General features: G+C 48.0%; 1 protein-coding gene across 4 annotated transcripts in view; it reads left to right on the forward strand.

The window, feature by feature from the left end:
• Positions 1-22202, forward strand: part of LOC128945622 (gamma-aminobutyric acid receptor subunit alpha-3-like) — a 118250-nt gene extending 96048 nt beyond the window's left edge. For all 4 annotated transcript variants that reach the window (XM_054289376.1, XM_054289378.1, XM_054289380.1 and 1 more), the window contains 5 exons: positions 4833-4915; positions 8936-9079; positions 11043-11195; positions 14240-14451; positions 20967-22202. In XM_054289376.1, the coding sequence (XP_054145351.1) occupies positions 4833-4915; positions 8936-9079; positions 11043-11195; positions 14240-14451; positions 20967-21296 (922 nt within the window). In that variant the 3' untranslated portion in view covers positions 21297-22202. The remainder of the gene's footprint in view (positions 1-4832; positions 4916-8935; positions 9080-11042; positions 11196-14239; positions 14452-20966) is intronic.
• The last annotated feature ends 1448 nt before the right edge of the window (positions 22203-23650 follow it).

Genomic DNA, 23650 nt, shown 5'->3' on the forward strand with positions numbered 1-23650 from the left:
CTCAGGTGGAAAAATCCTAAGGAAAGGATTTTTCATAAAAGATGTCTGTGACAGAGACCAAGACCCCGGTGACTTTGATTTAGCCCTTGAAAGAAACAATTGCCAACCTTCATATGCGGAATTACAAGTCAAGAGAGTTTAAGTAGAATAATAGTTTGTCACTGGGTGAAAAATAGATTTTTGGGGTTTTTAGAATGGGGGTTCAATGGAGGAATCTGGGTGTGTCCAGTCTTTCTTCTTCTTCTTCTTCTTGGCCTCCATCTTCTGCTGTGATGGTGGCACTTTTGGATTGGTTTAAGGTAGGTAAATGTTTTACACATAGTTTTTAGTATGAAAAGATAACACCACCCCAAGGCAGGCAGTGCCTCTGTCTGACCTGCTGGACAGACCTCAGCAGGCCAGAAACAGAATTTTATAGATAAGAAACAATAAACAACCTTGAGAATGAGAACAGAAGAGTTCTGACTCCTTCTTTGGCTGCCAGGCTGGGAAAAGAGACTCTGACACATCTCAGGGTCACTGTGAGCAACAGAAGTCCTGAGAAGAAAACACGAGCAGTTTGGGGCTTGGCATAAGACAGTTCTGCATAAATTGCTGCAGGTGCCTGGGACTGATGAGCCAAAGGCTGTGACTGCTGGCTGATGTGGTTTCTGGTAGCTTGGCTATTTTTTAGGTGCTCTTTAGCTTTCTAAGGACTTTCCAGGCATGCTGGATGTAAATAGCCCATCAGAGCAATGAAGCAAAACGCAGTGGCTCTCTGGCCATCAGCTCCCCTGCACAGGACAAGGGGCTGAGATGAGAATTTCTGCAATAAACCCTTTGATCCAAATGCTGCAGAGGCTGTGGTAATTGTCTGGGAAGCGAGAGACATTCCTTGTGGTTTGACATCTCTGTGTTACCTGGGAGCCTGCTGACCTGTGGCTGGCTGAAGCTGCTGAACCAGACTCACCTTGCTGGAATGATGCAACTTCACCTTTTTTTATTAAATTTCAGGACACTTAAAAACTCCTTCAGTTGTAGGTAGAGAACTGGCAGATTAGGTTGCTTTTCCAGTGGTTTGTTGATGGATTTCTTCTTTTATTGCTTGCTGACTCAGCTAATAAAACAGGCTTTAGATTTAAAATGCAACTGCTGCATTCCCACGTATTGAGGGAGCCATGCAGCATCCATATAAAATTGTCTCCTTCCCTTGGCAGCACTTGCTCTTGTTGGCCATGGCCTGGAGAGGGCAGGATTTGGCCAAGGCCAGTTCTGCTGCTGTCCTGGTCCTCTCTGAGGCTCTTCCTGGCTGCTCTAAATGGCACAAACCCATCAGGCCCAAAATCTGCAGTCCTTGGGATCATTCAGAGTGGCTGATGATCACAGCCAACACTTGCAGACAGTACAGTGGAAGCAAAAGACTTCCCTGGGTTTTTTGGGGTGGGTTCAGGATGCCGAAGGAGGGCCCTGGTCAGAGATGGGGTCCTTTGGAAAAGCCAACTTTGGGAACTCCCAGCTAAGAGCCTTTTGAAATAATAAAGCAAGGAGTGAAGCAGATGAAAAAACAGGGAGGTAAAAAGGAAAATTCTGGTGTGGGCTGCTGAGGGAGACTGGGGAGATGTCTCAACATTTCCCTGACACAAGTGACAGTGACAAAATGAGAAGCAAAAAGTCCATTGCAGTTGGAAAAGATTCAGAAGGAATCGAAGACTAAGATCTGTGAGAATATGCTTGACAAGCTTGCCAGCCAAGAGCTCCCCAAGTGGATTTTGAGCTGGCTGAAGAGAACATCACAAAAGAAACAGAACAGGAAGAGCAAGGCAGTCAAGTCCACACCAAGCTGCCAGGTTTTTATACCTGTGTTTCTTGAAAATCCATATTGGAAAAGAGAGGCATCAGAGCAAACAAGCAATTTGTTCATGGTGGCCTTTGAGTGTCCAGGAGAAAATAGTTACAACCCTGTGCTTGTAGGCTTGTGAAAATCCCTGTCAGTCTTCAGTGAGCCTTGACTGAAGTCTAAAGGTCAGGTCTTCTTCTCTTTCATGTAAAACAGGTGCATTCAGCGCAGTGTGAAGGAGAGATCACCGAGTCAGACAGAGTGATTTGTCTGCAGAAGTTGCTTTGGGCACACAGTGGTTCCTGGCTTGGCTGAGAGAGCCAGGCTGGAGGCAGCTGTGAAGCAAGCAGGACAGGCAGCATCCCCTCCATGCCCTCTTTGCCAGGTTCTCACAGGACATGAGGTTTCCATGGGCAGAGGTTCAGACAGGACTGGCACACCCACTGCAGGCCAGGCCCTTGGTGTCCGAATTGCCAGATATTCCCAAGGACTGGGGGAACTGGGGGTTAATGCCCTGCTCTGAGTGCTGCAGGGCCTCCAGGGAGTTCGGGCCACCCAGCTCTGCCCCACCAAAGTTATGGCAACTCTCTGCTTGCTTCTTGATTTAACTCCTCTGCTCTCTCTCGTGGGGTTGCCAGCTTTCCTGAACCCTCTGGGAGCTGCAGGTGAGGCTGGATGTGACTCTGAAATCCGGGGCTCCTTCCCTCACCTGGCAAAGTAGAACTCACAGGTGATGGGGTGTGGCATTCACATTCTCTGAAAAAATCCCTTTGCCCAGGATTTTTCTCCTGGGAAGCTGAGAAGCCTCAGAGAAAAGGAAAACAATTCTTATCTAATTTGCTTCTCCTGTGTTGTGCTCATGTGGAATGTGTTTGGAGATTGTTTACCCACAGGTGATTTTTTCATTGGATTCTGGTGCGAGTTATTTTCACTCATTGGCCAGTCAGTGCCAAGCTGGGACTCTGGAGAGAGTCATGAGTTTTCATTTTTATCTTTTTAACATTGAGTAAGTATCCTTTCTGTATTCTTTAGTATAGTTTAGTATTCTTTATTACAATATAGTATTATAAAGTAATAGTAAGTAACAAATTAACCTTCTGAGAACATGGAGTCAGATGCATCATTCCTGCCTTCATCAGGGCACCCTGCAAATCCGATAATGGAGAGGTTCCAGTGCAGCAGCTGGGCAGGGTTTGCTGCCTTGTCCCTGTGTGTGGCTGTCCCCTCTCACAGCAGCAGCTGCCACATGCAGCCACTGCCACTGCAGCTGTGCCACCTCTGCCACCTCACAGCCACTCTGCTTTGTTTCCTCCACAGGGGTTTTTACAGCAATTTGTGAAGGGTTTAGTTTTGTCCACGGAATTTAAAAAAAAGTCCTCTTTTAATTTTTTTTTAATAGAAGCATTTAAAGTTTGTTTGCCTGAAAGAAATAACCTTTATTTTTATTTTATTTCCTTTAACAAAACTATTCTTTGCTTTTAGCAAACAAAACCCAAAGCCTTTATTTATTTTGCATTTGACTAAGCCTCAGTATTTTCTTTGAAGAATAACTCAGCTGAACATTTTTCTAGCCAAAGGAAAATATCTCAATAGAAACTTCTCAACCTGAGTTTTGCACAAGCCACCTGCAGTCTGTGCAGTTGCCCTTTCCATCCACATGTTGCTCCTGCCATGGTTTGTTTGCTGTTTTGCTGAGCCATCAGAAGGGAATCCTATTTTATTTTTTTCCCTACAAATGGTTCCTTCAGAGGAGATTGTTTTAGACATCTCCTGGGAAGCTATCTCTCCTGGCTCCCTCTCCCTGGCTGCACTCTTTGCAGTGCTCCAGGAAGGAACACCAGCTCCCTTTTTTAGAGCCCTTTATCATGGATCCTTTTATGCCCGGCCCCATATTTTGCAGCTTTTTATGCTTTTTTTATGGCTGTGCTTCCCTCACAAAGCTGCTTCCTGATGAGGCATCCTACTGGGATTTGGGGGATTTTGAAAGCACAGGTTGTCCTGCACACCCCCAGGTGTCCTGTGGGGATTTGGAAAGAACAGGTTGTGTTGCACACCCCCAGGATGTTCCAGTTCCTCACCTGCCTGCAGCATCCTCCGCAGTGGAGGGAGGAGCCAGGGCAGGTGGGATGGGGTGTCCCACATGGACAGGGGGTGTTGTACCCTGGTGGTTCATGGATCTGGACTTTGCACCATGTGTCAGCCCTCAGCTCCTTCCAGAGCAGCAGCCCTGTTCCCTGGGAGCCCCTGGGAGCCCTTCCCCTCTGCCTGCCAGCGTGGTCCATGAGATGTCCCCAACCCCAGGAGGGTGGGATTTTTGGGATCCCCCATTGTGGGGAGGAAAGGTGAATCTGACTCCATGTTCTTAAAAGGCATATATATATATCATATCATATCATATCATATCATATCATTTCACATAGCTATACTAAAACTCTACTAAAGAATAGAGAAAGGATACTTACAGAAGGTTTAACAAGTTACTAATAAAAAACTCATGACTCTCTCCTCAGAGTTTGACACAGCTGATGGTCATTAAGTTAAAACAACTGGTCATTAAGTTAAAACAATTCACATGAAACCAATGAAACAATTCACCTGTTGGGTAAACAATCTCCAAACCACATTCCAAAGCACCAAAATACAGGAGAAGCAAATGAGATAATATTGTTTTCCTTTTTCTCTGAGGCTTCTCAGCTTCCCAGGAGAAGCATCCTGGGCAAAGGGATTTTTCAGAGAATGTGATGGTGGCACAGGAGCTCTGCTCACAGCCCAAAAGCACTCAGAACTCCTGGGCTCTGGCACATTTCCCCATTGCACTCAGTGGCTGAAGATGAACTTGGTCAATAGGGTTGAGCTCACACCATGGCAAAGCTGCCAGATGTGTGTCCTTCTGTGCTCTCCACATCTGGGTGCCTTCTGCCCCGAGGCTGGTGAGCCTTTGGCAGTGCTGCTGGCTGCAGGAGGCTCTGGCAGAAGGGCCAGCCTGTCCTGAGCAGCCCCTGTGCTTTGTCCACAGGCTGACCATCCACGCCGAGTGCCCCATGCACCTGGAGGACTTCCCCATGGACGTGCACGCCTGCCCCCTGAAATTTGGGAGCTGTAAGTACCCACAGCACCTCTGGAAGGAGGGGCTACAGGCCTGGAGAGCAGTCCTTGGTGTGGCTGATGTCTCACAGGCTTTTAGTAATATTCATTTTTGCTGATGATAATGTGACCAAATTGTTTTTTCTGGTGTCTCATACATGCAATTCATCACTGAGTGAGTCTGTGCTCAGTTCAGGCTTACAGGATGGGTTAGACACCCATGGTTTTGCTGTAAATTTATTTAGAAAGTAGGTGGGAATCAGTCTCCTGCCAGGTAAAAAGGGACAGGATGAGAGGAAATGACCTCAGGTTGTGCCAAGGGACGTTTAGATTGGATATAAGGAAAAATTTCTTCAGTGTAAGGCTAGTCAAGCATTGGAACAGGCAGCTCAGGGAGGTGGTGGAGTCACCATCCCTCAAAGTGTTCAAAAATGAGTATTTTGGGCACCTGGAGATATGGGCTTGGCAGTGCTGGGTTAATGGTTGGTCTTGATAATCTTGAGAGGCCTTTTCTAACATTAATGATTCTATGATTATAAATATGAGTTGTGCTTTTTCTTCATCACAAGGGGATGGTGGGAAGACAGATTTGGGACAGCAGTGGTGTCCCATCCTGCCAGCCTGAGCTCCTGGTTCCTCTGGCTCCATGGATTTTGAGACAAACCCCCTGCCCCTGTTTAGTCTGTCAGGCAGGCTGATCTCAGGTGAAAGGCCTGGAAACTCTGGGAATCTCAGCCCCAGCAGCAAAATGTCCTGGTTTAGGGAAGATTTGCAGGCTGCTGGTGAGTTAAAAGCTGCTCCCAGACTTGCAGCTGCTCAGCTGCTTGGGCTCCCTATAGAATTCCCTTATTTCTGCATATGCAAGTTAACTTTATTTGGTTTTGTTCCTAAAGTGAGTCCCAAGACCCTGGCTCACCATGATGTGGAAATAAACATCCTGGTCTGGCTCTGCCTGGGCTCCTTCCCAGCTCCAATGAACTGAGCACCACTTTTAGTCTGTATTTGTGTTAGATGAGAGAGTTTCCCACCTCCAGCTAAAGAATGAGCCCATACCAGTGACCCGCCAGAAAAACCCCAACCTTCCCAAAGTGACACTTCCTTCCTGTAGCCATCTGGGAGCTAACTGAGGACAAAGTTGAAAAGTTTGATTGGCAGGAGAGGAAATCATATTTATCATGTGCATCTGCTCTTCTGCCTCATGCCAAACTGCAGCCATGAAAGTGGATTATTCAGAACTCCTGAAATAAAGCTATTTCTTAGGCAGCACCTAATTAAATGTAGAACCCATTGCCACAAGACATCAGTAAGGCCTTAGAGAAGGATGAATTATTAATGTTAATTGACCTTGTGAGGAGGGATATCAAATCTCATACCTCAGGCCTAAACTCTGGGATTGTTACAAGACTTGCAGGAAGGCAGATTACTGCACATCTAATTGCTTATAATGTTTCTTGGTGAGGAAAAGAGATTAATGTGTGTGTTTCTGCTGGAACACCCTTTGGGCTTATTTCTTTTACTGATTTGACCTCTGAATGATGAGAGTTTTGAGACAAGGAGCTCAGAAAGCTGCCCCCGGTTAACATTAATGTGACTTTTTCTAAAGCACTCACAGAGCATCAGAGCTCACCTCTCCTGTGCTGGAGTGGGATTAAACCAGTGTTTTCACTAAAAAGCCATTGACAGCTGGAAGCGGCTCATTTTCAAGAAGCCTGAAGTGGGTCAGGTTTGCAATTAGAAGGACAATGCCAGTGCCAGACCCACAGTGCCCAAAGGATGCTGAGTTTGCCTCACAGACCATTTTCTGCTGATCCTCACAAGTGATCAGCAGTGCCCTTCTGTCCCTGGACCACCAGGGCAGCCCCTGAGGGGGTAAAGCAGGGAATTTGCAGGAGGATTAAGGGCATCAGGCACTGCAGAGAGCTTCAGCTGCCCACCTGCAGCATCCCTTGGGCAGGTGCAGTGCAGGGATGGCTCTGCTCATCAAAGATCAATGTGCACTGCAGAGAGCTGCTCCTAAACCATCACAGGACACTTGTACAGCAGCTCTCTGAGACAGGGGAGCAGGAGATGCTGCTGAATTTACCAGCTCCCCTAAATGTCCACGAGCTGTCCCTGTTTGGATTGGATTTTGCATTGCAAACGAGGCATTGAGCTGAACCAAAGCAGCTGCCTGGCATGAAACGTGTTCCAAACATCCATGCCATGCCTGTGTGACATCAGATACCCTTCTGTCCCAGACAACCACACTACTAGGAGCTATTTTTCATCAGAATGACCAAAATGCCTGTTCATACCAACTATATATACATACATAGACTTGGTATGGACAGGAATTGCATATATGCATATATATGTACATATATATATTATTTATTTATTTCTATTTTATATATATTTATATTTTTATTTATATATATATATAGAAATAACTATAGTTATCAGGAATGATGGCAGTGAAACTGTGGGCCTGGAGTGGCAATGGTTGGACTGGACTGTAGAGCAGGAGGAGCTGCCCCTCAGGTGGAAGAGCAGTGGCAGAGCTACACAAAGCTCTGAAGGAGGATGGAGGGCTCCAGAAGCATATGGAGGGCTGGAAGGAGGGTTGGAAAAGCAGAGTGAGAGGTGCCAGCCTGCACCAGAAGAGCTTAGGCAGCACTCTGGCCTGCTGAGAAACATTGGCTGATCACCAAAACCTCTCTCAAGGTTTGCACAGCCCCTGCTTAACGTGGAGCAGGTTTGCCAAAACCCAGAGTGCAGCAATTGCTGTGGTTGTTTTAGAAAGATCACAGAAATGTGGCTTTTTTGGACACAATGTTCCACAGAGCAGCAGCTGAGACGTTTCTCCAGTAGATCTGACACATTGCTTGACCTGACCACAGCCGAAGAATTCCTGCAGATCTTCACCAGGAGAAGGTAGTGGGTAAAAATGAACTGAAGGCTTGGTGTAGTGAATTTTGTTCTTGCTTAAAAAGCTGGTGCAAACTTGGTATGGACAGGAATTTGGGGCATTATGGGGAGAAATAGCTCCTAGCAATCATTTTTTTGATAACCATAGGACTGGAAAAGCCAAGAGCACTCTTGAGAGGGGGGCTTGGTCACAAACACATGGAAAATGCTGCAGACAGAGATATTATAAAAGAAGGAGATATTATAAAAGAAAGGAGATATTATAAAAGAAAGGCCTTATAAAATATGGTTTAGGCCCTGCTACTCTAGCTAAACTAGCAGTAGATTGTAAGTCCCCATAAGTTCAAATCATAAGAATGAAGGCAGTTAACATAACAACCTATTCTAGTAGGAAAATAAGTTTGCACCTGAATAACCAATAAATCTGTCCCATGAGAATCAGTGAAGAAAATATGTAAAGAATCCCAGAATACAGAGATTTGATGGAAAGCTAAGATGCCACTTATTAACCAATGAACTGAGTGGCAAGAGAACTACTAGCCAGTTAGAGTTGAATACAAGGTCTGTAAAGACTATATAAAAATGAGTTGTGTGAATACAGAAGGGGCTTTTCCTGCATGAAGAAACTGAGTCCTGGCTGCTTATTATTGCAACAGGAAAAAGCATTTAGGTGTGAGAGGACACCACCTCCAAACCTGAGAGTCTTGGAGAGAGCTGCCTTTGAGTGAGAGTAAAAAGTTGGAACTTTTTAACCTAAAATTTAGCCCCATTTGCATTCAGGCTTTGCTCCAGCTGCTGCCAGCAGGACTTTCCCTGTGCCTGGCATGGCAGGGCTGTGCTGTCCTGCTGGCTGGATGCTGTCCCTGTTGGAGGCAGCCCTTGCAGAGTCAGCCTGTCTGTCAGTGACAGAGCTCTGCCCCTCTGCAGCTCCCTTGCAAACAGCCCAGCTCTCTCCTGCTCCTTTGATTTAACAGTTGTTGATCTGCCTTGGTCCCTGGCCATGCTTGGCTGTGCTCAGCCATGTGGCTCTGAGAGATGCACAGCAAAGATTCATTTGGCTACAGGCTAATTTTGGTATATTTGAGGTCAGGCAGAAGCACAGAGCTCCTTGTTCTCCCTCCTCTGCAGATGCCTACACAAAGACAGAGGTGATCTACACCTGGACCCTGGGGAAGGACAAATCTGTGGAAGTAGCCAAGGGTGGATCCCGCCTGAACCAGTATGACCTGCTGGGCCACGTGGTTGGCACGGAGATGGTTCGATCCAGCACAGGTATTTGTGGGACCACCATGGGCTCAGCTCCTCCTGCCATGAGATGGGCTTGGAATCCACAATTTGGGATCATTATAGAGGCAGTCCAGGAGCACAGCACTTCCTAAGGCAGAAGGATTCAGCTGGTGGCATCTTCAGCAGTCACCAAGAGGCATGAAGAGGTTGTTGTTTCAGTGGTTTCCATTGAAAGAGTCTTATTGCCCACAGTTCTTAGGAGAACTGATCTCAAGCATCTAAAAATGATCTGCTGTGTGGAAAATTTGCCCCACCTTGTCCAGCTGGTTTGTGCTGCTGAGGGTTCATTTGTCTTGGATTCCTTTCCAGCCCCTCAGGAAAGCACTGCAGGCAGGGGAGGCGAAGGCAACATAATGTTCAGTGTGCTTTTCACTGCGTCTGCTTGCACAAATATTATCATAACTAATAGAAGATTATCCCAAACAAATGTTTCCTCTGATTAATGACCAATATTAATCATCTTTTGCTCCCATCTGCTGCTCCTCCCTTCCCCTCTGAATCCAGGTACTGATAGCTTCTGTTACCTCATGTGTGTCTCTCATAATTCTTCTTTTTTCCCTTTTATTTTTTCCCTCTGTATGCACCAGTAGTTCTCTCATTTGAGGATATTTCCTCTCTGGTGCACTTGATTTTAATAGTGTCTGTCTGTAACAACTCATTTCACCTCCCTTGGGGAAATGTGGGGAGCCCAGGGAACTAAATGTCATAATATCTGGCCCATCTCTCTACTTAAGTTGTAGTAAAATGTACAGATGAATAACCTGGAGTGGTGAGAAAGCTGCTAAAGGCTCCTGTGTGTAATGATTTAGCAGAGCCACGCTCACAGAGTAAAGGCACAGTAATCCAAGAAAATACCCAAAGCCTTGGGGGGAGGAATAGGATGTTGAGGGAAAATAGGGACAGCTTCCTCTTCAGTTCACAGGTGGGACCTTTAACAACAGAGCTTGCCTGGATTTTTGAGGTGGTTACAGTGAGGGAAGGTGAGATATTTTCAGGATTGTCAGAGAAAATAAAATTCTGTGTCCTGCAATCCTATTAAAGCACTTTTGGGGTGTCTCCAGGCTTAAGGGATCTTACCCATAGTGTGGCTCCCTGGGATGGGAGCAGGGTCAGGAGACACCCCAGGGGCACCTTGTGCCTGGGGCAAAGCAGTGAAAGATTTTATTGCCCACTCCTTGACACTGGCTTGCCTTTGTCCCACACCCATTTTGTAGCTAATTAAAGACTCAGAGAAGTGTTTTTAAAGCACAGATGTGATGTGAGAGCCCCCTGGGCTGTGCTGGGGCACACACCTGGCACCTGTGTGCCTGCTGCACCCCTGCACCTGGTGAGACCCATCTTGAGTCCTCTGTTCAGCTCTGGGCCCCCAGTTTGGGAAGGATGTTATGATGCTTGAGCATGCAGAGGAGGGTAGCAAGGCTGGTGAGGGGCTGGGAACACAAACCCTGTGAGGAACGTTTGAAGGAGTTGGGGCTATTTAGCCTGGAGAAGAGGAGGCTCAGAGGTGACCTCATTGCTCTCTACACCTTCCTGAAGGGAGGCTGCAGAGGGGTTGGTCTCTGACAGAACCAGAGGACACAGTCCCAAGCTACATCAGGGAAGGTACAGGTTGGATATTAGGAAGAAATTTTTCACCAAAAGAATAATAAAGTACTGGAATGCTCTTCCCAGGGAGGTGGTAGAATCACCATCTCTGGATGTGTTTAAAAAAGACTGGACATGGCACTTGGTGCTATAGTCTGGTTGAGGTGTTAGGGCATAGGCTGGACTTGATAATCTTAGAGGTCTCTTCCAACCTCATTATTGTGTGATTCTGTGATTTTGCACCCCTCATTCCCACTGAAAAACTGGGAGTTTGTCCAGGGTGGAACTCTGGAGTGGCCAGCTGGCCCTGGGCTGGCCCAGCACCCCTCCCTGGCCCAGCATCCCTCCCTGGCTGTCTCTGCAGGGGAATATGTCGTGATGACCACGCACTTCCACCTCAAGAGGAAGATTGGGTACTTTGTGATCCAGACCTACCTGCCCTGCATCATGACTGTCATCCTGTCCCAGGTCTCCTTCTGGCTCAACAGGGAGTCTGTCCCTGCCCGCACGGTTTTTGGTGAGTCTGGGAGCACAGGGCTTCCCCTCAGCACGGGGAGTTGGGGAAGATGAAACAGGAAAGCCCTATAAATGTGATTGCCTGGCAAAAGATTTTGAGAATATGGAAACTATAAGTGAGATTGGAATGAAAGCAAGCTTTGAGATGCCTCAGTTACTGAACAACTGGAAAACAATGGTGTGGCTAGCTGAAGGTGATCCCCTTTTGATGGAACAACACCCTCTGCTTGCAGACAGGCCCAAGGGTCAGAGCAGACCCTGCCAGCTTGGCAGAAGGGGCCCAAAGAGGAGTTTTTAGGGTTTAAAATGTAACACAGTATGGTGATGTAGTGATTCTTATAGGCTGTATGGAAATGCTGTAGGATTTGTATCTTGTACTAGATTGGTTAGTGAGAATCAGAATATTCAACACAGAAGAAGATTTATGGTATTGGAATGGGAACTTCTCTCTCTTTTACTCTTTTGTCCTCTCTCTTTTACTCTTTTGCTCTCTCTCATTTCTTCTTTACCACACTCTTGCCTTCTTTCTCTTTCCCACTCTCTTTACCTCTCTCTCCCTCTTTGGGGCCTGCTCTGAGCTGTGGCTGGCAGCTCCCAGCAGGGCCCTGCACCCTGGCCCTTTGCAATAAATGAAATAAACCACAAGTTCCAAGCCCTGGCTCCAGAGATCTCTGTCTCTGTCCATCCTGACCGTCCTACCCCTACCACGCCTGCAATGGGGACAAAGGGAAATAGGAAGGGAAACACACTGAGCATCAGGGCTGCTCTGTGCCAGGCCTTGACCAGCATTTCCAAGCTGCTGGCCATTCCCCAGCACAGCTTTCAGTGTCATCCCAGTGAGCCTGTTCCCCCCAAATCACTGCAAAAATACTCCTGGCCATGGCTCTGCTACAAGCCCAGCCATAAATATTAACAGTAATCAAGGTATTGATCATCTAATTATATGCATTTGGCTGTGTCTGCTTATCTGTGCTGGCTCTGGAGCAGAGCAGAGGATAGGGACACAGGGAGGCATTTAAAGCCCTACCTTTGAAATTGCTAATGTGCCCCTGGTCACAGCACCACATAACAAGTTCCTGGGCTGAGGCAGCATAACTGCATGGTGAATAGAGTGTTATTATTTCCTTCAGCTGCTTTCAGATCCTCTCAGCCCAGCAAAGTGCCAGGCTGGCACTGCACATATATTAATAGTTTTTACAAGCATTTAATAACAGAATTGCTTTGTGATTTCCTGTCAAGACCTTTAGTTCAGGATCTACACAGGCACGCTCCCAGAGCAGGTGTGATGCTGCAGGATTGTATATCCTGGATGTAACACTGCCCAGCAGATTCTATTTAACAGAGAGGATATTGGACAAAAGTCCCCAAGCAGAGAGGGATATGTGGTATCATATATGATTCCCTCCTGTGTTACCCTGAGAATTGCAGTGAAATAAGTTTCCTCAAGCAGCAGCTCAGATAGAGCAGGCAAGAGCTGACTGAAAAATTAAAACCTACCTGTGTGACAAATGTCTTTGCTCCCAAATTGCCTTGCTTTCCTATTAAGAAAATAATGAGAACTCAAATTGTTTGTTCCTTTTTTTTTTTCCTGCCCCTCAGAAAGTATTGTCAACAATATTGAATTGAAACTCTTAAATTACCAGGAGTAAGGCTTAAGGGAACTGAAAATTAGTCAATATTTTTATAATGTTTTTAATGCATTTTTAATTGAAAAGCACATTATTGGGGAAAATGGATGGTTATGGTTGCTCGCTTTAATGAAAAAAGCTTTAAAAGACATTTTGCAACAGATCATTTATTTAAGATAAATCATTGTGACATTTATTCTGGCAGCTTGGGCCGCTGACAGCAGGACCCAGGATCCCAGGTGTTCATCCATGCAGGTCACAAGACAGTATTTCTAAAACCCTGAGATGTGTTGGATGAGTGACCAGTTTCTGATCCTCCCTGAGGTTCACGACCATCTAGCTGTTCTTTTCACTGTTATTTTATTATTTTTATTTCATTGCAAAAGCAACTAGAGGCTTCTCCATGACATATTCTACATGAGCTGGGTATAGCATCCTGCACCTCACCCTGCCAGCAGGTGAGGAATGCAGTGCAGTGCCTCCCTGTGAGCCACGGCTCTTATGGAGAGCAGAGGTCTAGTCACCAGAGTTTGGGGAAGGTTATGAAGGTCATCTTCATCCTAATGAAGAGGTTTGCCATTGATTGTACTCAAAACTGAACCAGAATAATTCCCTGAACCACCTAAAATTGGCCCTGAAATTTGAGCAGGGGTTGGACAAACTGCTGCCCAGGGCAGCTGTGGCTGCCCCATCCCTGGAAGTGTTCAGGGCCAGGCTGGAGGGAATTTTGAGCAACCTGGGATAGAGAAAAATGTCCCTGCTTGTCGCAGGGATTGGGATCAGGTGCTCTCTAAGGTCCTTTCCAGCCCAGGCTATTGTAAATCAAAGGCAACTCTGACAAAGGGGGTAGAGAATGATGCATCTGACTCCATCATCAGAAGGCTAATTAATTACTAATTAATTACTTTATTATACTATACTATGTGCATTGTATCTAAACTGAATCTGCCATGCACTCACTCTTGCTCACAACTGCTCACACTGCACTCATCTCTGATTCTCTCATGACTGTCCCATGACAGTCTGACACACACACTTCTTGGCCCTGATAGGCCAAGGGAACCAAGCATCCTCACTTCGGGCAAACAATCTCCATATTGCATTCTACTTTAGCCCAACACAGGCACTGCAAGCGAGATAAGAACTGTGTTTTCCTTCTTCTCTGCTTCTCTCTGTTCAGAGGGCATGTGAATACCACACCAGGCCATCCTGTGATTTTTAGGCTCTATGAAACTGAGTTCAGTTATTCTCTGAGTTGCACTAAGGACTGGTTAATCTGGATAATCCTCCCCTAACTACAGAGAGAGGGAGGAGGGGTGGCTCCTCCTTTCCCATGAAGGGAGTGGCAGCAGTTTTGAGAGAAACAGATACAAGAGCACCATGTCACCCCTGTGATCTCATCCCTGTGCCCCCGCAGGTGTCACCACGGTGCTCACCATGACCACACTAAGCATCAGCGCCAGAAACTCCTTGCCCAAGGTGGCGTACGCGACGGCCATGGACTGGTTCATAGCCGTCTGTTACGCCTTTGTGTTTTCTGCGCTGATCGAGTTCGCCACCGTCAACTACTTCACCAAGCGCAGCTGGGCCTGGGATGGCAAGAAGGTGCTGGAGGCCCAGGAGATGAAGGTCAGCCAGGGCTGGGGGAGGTGGGGGGAAGAAGGGCTGCCCGAGGGAGCTGTGCCAGCACAGCAGTGGGTACCGTGCAGCCCCGCAGCACTCGGGGGCTGGATGGTACTCACTGCCTGCCCAGCCCAGCTCCTGACTGCAGCGCTTCTTGAGGGCTGGGAGGAATGGCCTGGGGCTGGGCAGGGGGCTGAGCTGCAGGGGAACACCCAGGCATGGCTGCTGGCTCTTCCCTCTGTTCTCTGTGTGGCTGTTTGCCAGGGGAACATCTGTGCTTTGGGTTTGCTCCGCTGGTGGTTTTGTGTTTCCTTCCTTTTCTTTCCAACCCCAACCCAACCCAGCCCTCCAACCCCATTCCTTGTTGCTAGCATGCCAAAAACCCCAAACATGCTGCAGGACACCCCCTGAGCCCTGTCCCCTGGCCAGCTCTGACACTGGTGCCATTGCCCACCGCTGCCAGCAGCTGCTGCTCTGTGAGCTGGGCACAGAGGGTGGGTGGGAAGCCAGCAATCCCAAATGCCAACTGGCAGCAGATTAATGCCTGGCATCACCCACGTTTCCCCCCCCTCAGTGGGGATCAGCCTCTCTGGCAGCTTCATCCTGACAGGCTCTGCTGCCCCTGCTCGTGCCCCCCTCCCTCTGAACTGATTTAATCTTGGCTGCGCAGAGAAATCGCTTACTGTAGCATGCTGCTCCTTGTTTATATTTATTGAATCAATTTGAAAATCAGCTTTGTCCTTGTTCTCGGTTCTGGAGCCTTTATATTTTTCTCCTTTGCATTTTAATGTGTTGTTGGAAGTTGTTGTGGGGCTGTATGTTAAACACCTGACAGAACTGCAGCAACTTTTGGGAAGAAAGCAGCCAGTCATCTCTCTGCTGTGGAGGTCAAAGAAGGTGAACAGAGCCATCACTGGGTGTTGGATGCCTCTCTCTTGTCTTTCTTGGACTCTGTCTATCTGTTTGCTTTTGCAGCTGTGGTCTGAGCAGCAGACTCATGGCAGAAAGCATCCAGAGGGGGTCAGGGGATGGCCTTCCACTTCCACCATGAGCAGTGATGCCAACCTGGCCTCTAGAGATGAGAGAAGCCTTTCCTGAGTGATTGGCACGAGTGAAGAGTCAGGACAGGTCCTCAAAGCCGTGGTGTCCCTTTCAGGGATGGGCAAATCAGCACAAAGTCAGGATTCACACAGCCTTGGGCAATTATGTGAACTGGGTGGAAAAAGCAGTCAAGGCTCAAAAGCTGCAGTTTATCTTAGAAGCAGCGTGTTCCTCAATTTATCCACTGACCCAGCACCACAAGACTAACAGTGCTGAAACAATAGGCTAAGAGCACGCAGAATGTTCCTGCACATGATAATCAAACAGGAAAACAAAGCAGGACCAGGAATGTTTCAGAGGGGGAGCTCTCCGTGCCTTTGCTGCAATTGGTATCAGCCTGGAGAATCAGGAAGGGCTCCAAATTTGAGGATGCTTTTTTGAGCTCTCTCTGGTCTCTACTGAAGAAGCAAACTCACTCCCAGTCTCTGCAGCTCAGGAGAGCTCCCTCAAGAGTGATGGGCTTTCAGGGAGCTTAGGAATACCATGTGTCAACATGTTTGCTTTTCATCTTTATTCCAATGAGTATTTCCAAGCAGTGAATTTGCCACGCAATGGAGGTGCCTCATTGGCTCAGTTTCAGCCTCTAATTAGCTCTTCTTGAAACAACTGACAAGCCAGGTGGTGGAAACCACAAAAGGAAGAAGAGGCAGAAGAATAACTACTGGCATTTTAAAGGGTTTGTATCAAGGGTGAAACTGCCAGTGAGAAGCCCAGGCTGAGCCCTGGTCTCTGGGGATCCTTCTCCCCAGCCAAAAGCAATGTTCTTTATTGGTGTGATGGCAAGGAGCCTCACTCCAGGTTTCATTGCATGAGCATGAAAAAAAATCACTGTAGGCAGCAGCAATGCTTCCCATCCCACTTGGACACAATCAGTACCATGGAAAAGCTGCTGGTTGCTGACAGACACCCCCAGCGTGTTTATTCTTTTTCTTTCTCACCCTCAGCCAAACCATTGGTTTAGATGGGAAAACCTGGGTTTTTTTCAGGTAGAATCTAAAATGCTGGGCTGATCTTGGTGCATTGCTGGTCTCTGCATCATAAAATCATGATGGTGCTCTGGCTGCAGCCACAGCTGGTTCTAGCTGGGAGTTACTCTGCACATTCTCTGCAGCTCTCCAGTGAAAAGCAGCAGATATCACCATGGATGTCACTAAAAACTCCCTTTAACCTGCACTCTGATAAGGTTTTACTTATGTTTTTTGGACCCAAAGATTTTTTCCAAGCCTTTCCAGCCTTTCATGAGTAATTGCTAATTGTAGATGAAAAGTTTATTTTCTTTTTGTACGGTAGAGTGGCTGCAACCAGCCTAGAGCTGCAGATCAAATGGAAGAGAGGTATTTGGGTCCAAAGAGAAAAGCTTGTTAGGAAAGGAAAGGTGACTTTTTAAAACAAAACATCACCAGGAGATGGTGTGAGATGGCAGAGAGGCGTGAGATGAGTGAGAGGCCAAAGAGATTGAAAGGTGAGTGGGTTCAGTAGCCAGCAAAGCTCCCGACCTCCATCATCCTCAAAATACCTTGTGAAAAAGATCCACTTCAGGACAGAAGGACTGTGTCTGGACAGAGAGACCCATCCACCATCCCAGCCACAAGCATGGCCACCTCAAGGTGATTTCTGGAGTGGCTGTGACAGTGAGGATCCAAGAGAGAACAAGCAACGGTGACTTTGCTGCTGGGAAACTGCAAGGATGACATTTACCAGTGAGTTTACCACAAAAAGTGTTGTCTGTTTCTCAGGATGGAAGATGCTTTGGATTCTTGGAAGACACTTAAACCCACTTCTGCCTGCAATGCCATGTGTGTACATAAAAGCTGATGTAGCTCTGTGTCTGTGTCTGAATGGCATTACCCTGAAATTTTCGGTGTCAAAAAGCAACAAACCATTACAAGCATCTGCAGCCAGATACATAAAAGCAGAACATGCTTTGGGTAGAGCAATAATCCTGTATCTCTGTTTTTGTCATAAGACAATAGTTCTTCAGTGCATGGTGAGGTTAGGTCCTTTAATGTACTTTCAATGTACTTTTTACTACAAAAAACATGCATGAGGTGCTTTTTCTACTGGCTGGGTAAAGCCTGGCTTTTAGTGTAACCCACTCAATTCTCCACTTTGCCTTTGATCCAGCTCCCTTGAGAAAAATTTTTCTTTTCCCTTTGTGGTATCTTTGTTCCAATCCTCGAGAACAACAAGAACCAACCTTGACAGGCCACCATTTTCAACCAGGTTGAAGTTTTTAGGGCTCAGGATGGTTCAGACCCTTCTCCTTTTTGTCTGCCTCACTATGGTCAATGTTTTTGCTGGGATTTGCCCTGCTGGTCATGCTCTGCAGCCCTTTTGTCCTTTGTTCTTGGCACTTGCAATCTCCATGATTTCCATGAGGATCCCAGAGGTCTTTTCCAACCTAATGGATTCTGTGATAACACTGCCAGTGATTTATGTCCTCAGCACCTTCAGCACAGTCCATGAATCATTCCAAAGCAGCATTTCACCCTCTTTTCTCTCATCACTCTGTGGTGTGTTGGGCTGATCAGTTAATCCATCCAACCTCTTTGTCTGGTGATCCAGGGAGTGTAAGAACACTGGGACCAGTCTCATATAATCTGAATTATCAAGTCTTTGGCTTGGTATGGGGAAGGAGTGATACCTTTGCTGCAACAGCAACTGCAGGTGCTGGGCTTTGATTTATGGCATGCAGGTATGCCGGAGACTGGAGCTGCTTGGGGATCATTAAAGTGACTTTTCTCTAGAATGACAAGTGGCAAACACTTGGATTCCCCAAGCTGTGCAAATACTGGTGGCTTTCAGAGTTGCCTGTCAGAGTCATGGTGCTTCCAATCCAAATTTTCTCCTGCCAAGGAGCAGGGACAGAGAACTAAATCTCAAGCAAATCATAGACAGAAGCAGTAGTTCCCATAATTTAGGTGTTCTATTGTTAGTTCCTCGGCAGAGAGGCTTGAAAACTAGAATATTTAGCAAAAAATACTGTTATTTTCCAGCGTGTGTGTTGTTGAACAACTTGTCAGATTACACTATCTAGGGAACAGATTTATTTCTACACCACATTCTACAGCTTTTCCCTCAGGAGAGCAGCACAAGGACATCTTTGTGCAGCAATTCAGTCTCCCTGGGCCTCAATGGGGCCATAGGTGCAGAAATTGCTTTGCAAAATAGAGGTTTTAAATAGGACAAGTTTTCCAAGCAAATGTGGGGGTTCCTCCTGTTTATCCACTCTCTCCTTCTGTTTCAGGAGGATGTGGAATTCCTCACAGATGCAGGTGCAGAGTGAAGGCTGGGAGCTGCTTTGCAGCTGACAGCAACAAGCACATTTTGCTTTGTTTGAGTGTCAAAACCTTGCCTGGAAAACTCATTTATAAAGCCCAGCAGCCAGGCTGAACCATTTCTCTGACACCTCAGGGGCAGAACACATGGAGAGCACATGCATGCCTTGGGGTAGGCAGTGTGGGTGTTCTGGGTGCTCCCAGCCCTGAGCAGGGTGAGGAAAAGGCTGGGATGAAGGTTCCCAAGCTTGAACATCCTGATCTGAGGTCCAGGGGAGCCCAAATTAATGCTTGGGTCTCTGGATCACACTACTGGGAGCAGCAGCTCGCTGTCACCACCCACAGCACCCAGGTTTGCCTGATTTTACTCCATTTCAGCTGTTTTCATATGGATCCACTTTCCAAACTCTGGGCAGGAAAGCTGTCCAGGTTGAAAATGTCATGTCACTGGTATTCATCTTATTCCTCTAATGAATAATGTGGCTGATTAATAGTAATATAATCACAGTGCACTGCCAATCACGTTCTGTGAACAACAATCTGTTTTTCATTTCATTACTGATTTTTAATTATTTTATTGCCTCCTTTAGCTGTGTTAATAAGTAATCATACTTAAGCATATTTAAGTGTTTTAATAGGTAAAGGATCATTAGCCCTTTACTTGTTTTTTGTCAGTTTTTTAGCAGAAAAAGTTCATCTGCTGTGCAGAGGGAGCACCTTAACATGGCTCTAAAGAGTGCAGAATCAGACCCAGTTAATTGTTAAAGACCATCAAATACTGTGAATATGGTCCAAACAGTGGTTTAGTCTGGTCTGGAGCCTGAAGACATCTAGACCTCCTCCTAAAAAATTTTCTGTAATTGCTGACATTATTACTAGGCTGCCTGACTGTGGTGTTATTGGAGAGGGGTTTAAAGATGGCACAGAAATCTGCTTGTAGTGTCCCTATGAAAATCCCTGTGGAAAATTCATTTCCTAAGGTAACCAGGAATATCCATGGTGACTGTAGACACATGTAAAATAGAATACAGCACTCTCCTCCTGAAGTGCTTCCCTTACAGGAACATGCATCACCATGCCCAGCAGCCCTGGGAAATTCCTGGCTGAGCCTCACCTTGTGTTCCAATTGCTTTGGAACAGAAAAAATTCATCCAAAGGCACACCTTGTTCTGAGTTTAGAGAGCAGAGCCCCACCATGAGGCACTGCTGTGTCTGGTGCTGGCTCCTGGTGTAGCAGGGGGCACCCGTGGGGTACCTGAGTGCAGATTTCATTCTCCTTGTAGCCCTGAGTTGCTTTATACAACACAGTGCAGCTGGCCTCAGGTGCCTGGCAGCAGCAGGAAGATCCCAGAGAGGGGCCAACACCTGTCATGAGCCCCTAGGTCCATCTTCCTGCCCACCCATCCTCATGAACACTGAACTGTGTGTCCCAGCATTCACCCTCATCCTTCAGTGCATCCCATCTGACACACAAGGGCCATTCTCTCTGCAGTTTGTCCTCACTGCAGCACACATGCTGTGGAGGGATTACCTCACTCCCATGATTTTCAGCATCCCTTGGGTAGGAAGGCAGGAGGAAAGGCTTCCCTCTGCCCTGTAATGCTGTGCTGAGCACTCCACAAATCCTGGTTGGTGCAGATGCCTTCCATCTGTTCTGTACCTGACCTGGGTGGGTCATGACGTGCTCTAAAGGGTTCCAGAAACAATTTGAACATCATTATGTTAAATCATAAGGTGTTCCTGTGAGGAACTCGGGGCATTGAAATACAGTGCAAAAATACTGCAATGCTGTTGCCCACACTCTTAACGTGGCTTTTTGCCACCAAAAAAATAAAATCAAGCTGTAATCCTGTGTGCTGTGTCCTCCTCTCACCTGACCCAGGAAGCAGCCAGCCAAGCAGAAAATGCAGTTCTTCCCCAAGGATAAGCACACAGGGTGTCATTCCTTTTTTCATCCTCCTTTCACAAGGTGCATTCCTCCCTTCCTGGCCTCCTGCTCCTCACACCCTTCTCCACTCCTCACCTGGACAAGCAGGTAAACTCACAGGACAGAACACTCTCCGTGCCCTTCTCTGCCACTTCACCTCTGTTTGTTTGTTGTTTGTTTTTTTTTCCTTTTTTCCCCCCTCCCACCTCCCCTAGAAGAAAGAGCCGGTGGCGCTGGCCAAGAAAACCAACAACACCTACAACATCGTTGGCACCACCTACGCCCTGAACATCTCCAAGGAGCCCGGCCTGCCCACCATCTCCAAGAGTGCTGCTGCCACTGCCACGGCCGCCAGCGTGCCCCCCAAGCTGCCCCGCCTGGAGGAGAAGCTCCCCGAGAGCAAGAAGACCTACAACAGCGTCAGCAAGGTAGACAAGATGTCCCGCATCGTCTTCCCAGTGCTCTTTGCCATTTTCAACCTGGTCTACTGGGCCACCTATGTGAACCGGGAGTCAGCTATCAAGGGAATGATCCCCAAACAGTAAAACAGGTCACACAAACCTTCCATCTGTCAGCATCATCCCAGCAGGAATTCTCCAGGGCTTTCTTCTTTTCTTGTTTGGTTTAATTATTATTGTTCATTTGATATTATGATTATGGTTATTATGATTATTATTATTATTATGTCACTCTTTTATAATGTAAACAAAACTGTGATTTTAATTTAATCCCATATATACTTTGGTTTGGTTTACTTTGATGATGAAAGCTAAAAAAAAATAATAAGGGATCATAACAAGTTGTGCCTCTAACATCTGAAGTCTGCTGTCACCCATCTGACCAAGTCCCCCTGTGCTGCCATCTCTCCTCTGCCACCTCCTGTGGTCCCCATGGTCTTCATGCCTCTGCCATTTCATGCTCCTTCTCCTGTGGGATGGGCTGCCCTGGCATGGGAGATGCTCCTGGACACCTGGCTGCAGGCTGTGCCACTCACTCAGCCTGGCTCCTGCACCCGGGCTGTGAGTGCAGGTGAGCTGGTCACCTGTGGGGACAGGGGAGCAGCCTGGCATGGGCCAGCTGGGGCAATCCTACCACTGCTGTGGTCCCCAGAGCCATTGCAGGGGTGGCAGCCTCTTGTAGTTATTTCAGGTCTTCTTCCTCTCTGTCTTCACCAAACCCAGCTGGGTTTGTCTCTCCAGACCAGAAAGGCCCTGTCTGGCCGACATCCTGCACTGTTGGGGCAGTTTGTGTTAGCAGGAAGTGTGGTTCACACCAGAGAATTCATTTTTCTCAGCCAGGAAGTCCAGGCAGAAGCTTTACAAAGCCTTGGAGGAGATGGCAGCTGTGGGGCTGCATGCACCCAGCATCAGGCCTGGCAACCACAGAGCTCCTGCTCAGGGGGATGGTCTGGCACTTCCTTATGGCCCCATCAACTCATCCTTCTTAGTAGGTCCTCTCTGTCCCCGCCCCTTCTTCCCCCTCCCCTTCCTGTGGCCGCTCAGCAGCCCCCATTGGTGTCTCAGTGCTCACGCCTGGGTTCAGGCAGGTCTGATGGGGAGGAGCCAGCCTGGGGCAGCCCAGCCCATGGCAAACCCCTGCTCCAGTGCACGATGTTCCCTGTGGGACCTGCCCTGGGGATGAGCCAGGAGATGGGTGGTCCCCAAGGCTCTTCCTGCCCCTGGTGAGCTGCGGCATCCCCAGCACCAAGGGAAAACAGCAGAAGGGGCTCTCTGGAAGAGCAGGGTGACACTGCTGTCCCACAGAGCCACCTGAGCCCGGTGCCATCCCACAGAGCAGCTGAGGCAAGGCCCAGTCTAACACTGCACACTCCTGCAAGGAAAGCCCTCCAGTGCCTTGGAGACAGGCTTTTTCTCCCTTCCTGACCACCACAGTGCACCCAAACCAGTGTTTGTCCCTTTCCCAGCAGCAGCACAAAGTGGGGACATCCAAGCCATCTGTCCCTGGACCCATGGGCACACTGTCCTCCTGCAAGGAGGGACATCCTGTGCCTGGTGATTCCTTGGGGTGGCATGGTCCTGCTGCCACAGAGGGGTGCACCTCCTCTTCCTTGGGCCTCCCTCTGCCCCCCAGAGCTGCCCCCAGTGTGTTTTGGGCTCATGCAGCCAAGCCAAGGCCCCAGGGTGATGCCTTCAGCATTGCTTTGAGCCCCTGTGCCAGGCTTAGCTTCCCCTGCCCCTGCAGGAGCAGGGCTGAGCACAAGGCACAGGATCTCCCCACCTGGAATATCCATGGGAGCATCAGGATGGAGTGAGGAAGGCCAGGGCACTCTGTCCTGCAGGGGGTGGCACTGGTGCATGTCCTGCCTGTCCCTTACCAACCTCATGACTCAGCAGCAGTGCAGTCACTCCCCCTGCCCATAGCTAAGATTTGCAGAGCAGTTTGGAGATGTTTAGCCCAGTCAAGGGTGTTGAGACCACAAGCACATCCACATGGCTGGCAACATTGGGAAGGAGGAACCAGAAACACCCCCTTCCTCCCCAAACTGCTGCTAAGGAGACCAGCTCTGTCCAAAACCTCTCCCACAGCACCTGCACCCCAAACCATGTCATTTCCACAGTGCCTTTCATCCCCAGGGGCTCCCTGCTGGCTGGGAGGACCCAGGAGCTCTCCCACTGTCTGCAGCATCAGGAGCGGAGGGGAGGGTGCAGCATCCCCAGCCCTTCTGCTGGGCAGGGAGCACACCCTGGCTCCTTGGGCCCCTGGTTCTGCCTGCTGGGCCTCCTGCTGCTGCTGCAGCCACCCCACTGTGACACCCCAGCTGCCCCATCCCTGCCTGCACGTCCCCACGTGTCCCCAAGGTGTGACCGTGTTCACAGGGGTTCTTGGATGAGGGAAGAGACGAGGATCTGACTCCATGTTTCAGAAGGCTTGATTTATT

Source organism: Melozone crissalis, unplaced genomic scaffold, assembly GCF_028551555.1.
Source record: "Melozone crissalis strain CALT ecotype California unplaced genomic scaffold, PUWL_Pcris_2 ptg000068l_1, whole genome shotgun sequence".
In the NCBI taxonomy this organism is placed as follows: Eukaryota; Metazoa; Chordata; class Aves; order Passeriformes; family Passerellidae; genus Melozone; species Melozone crissalis.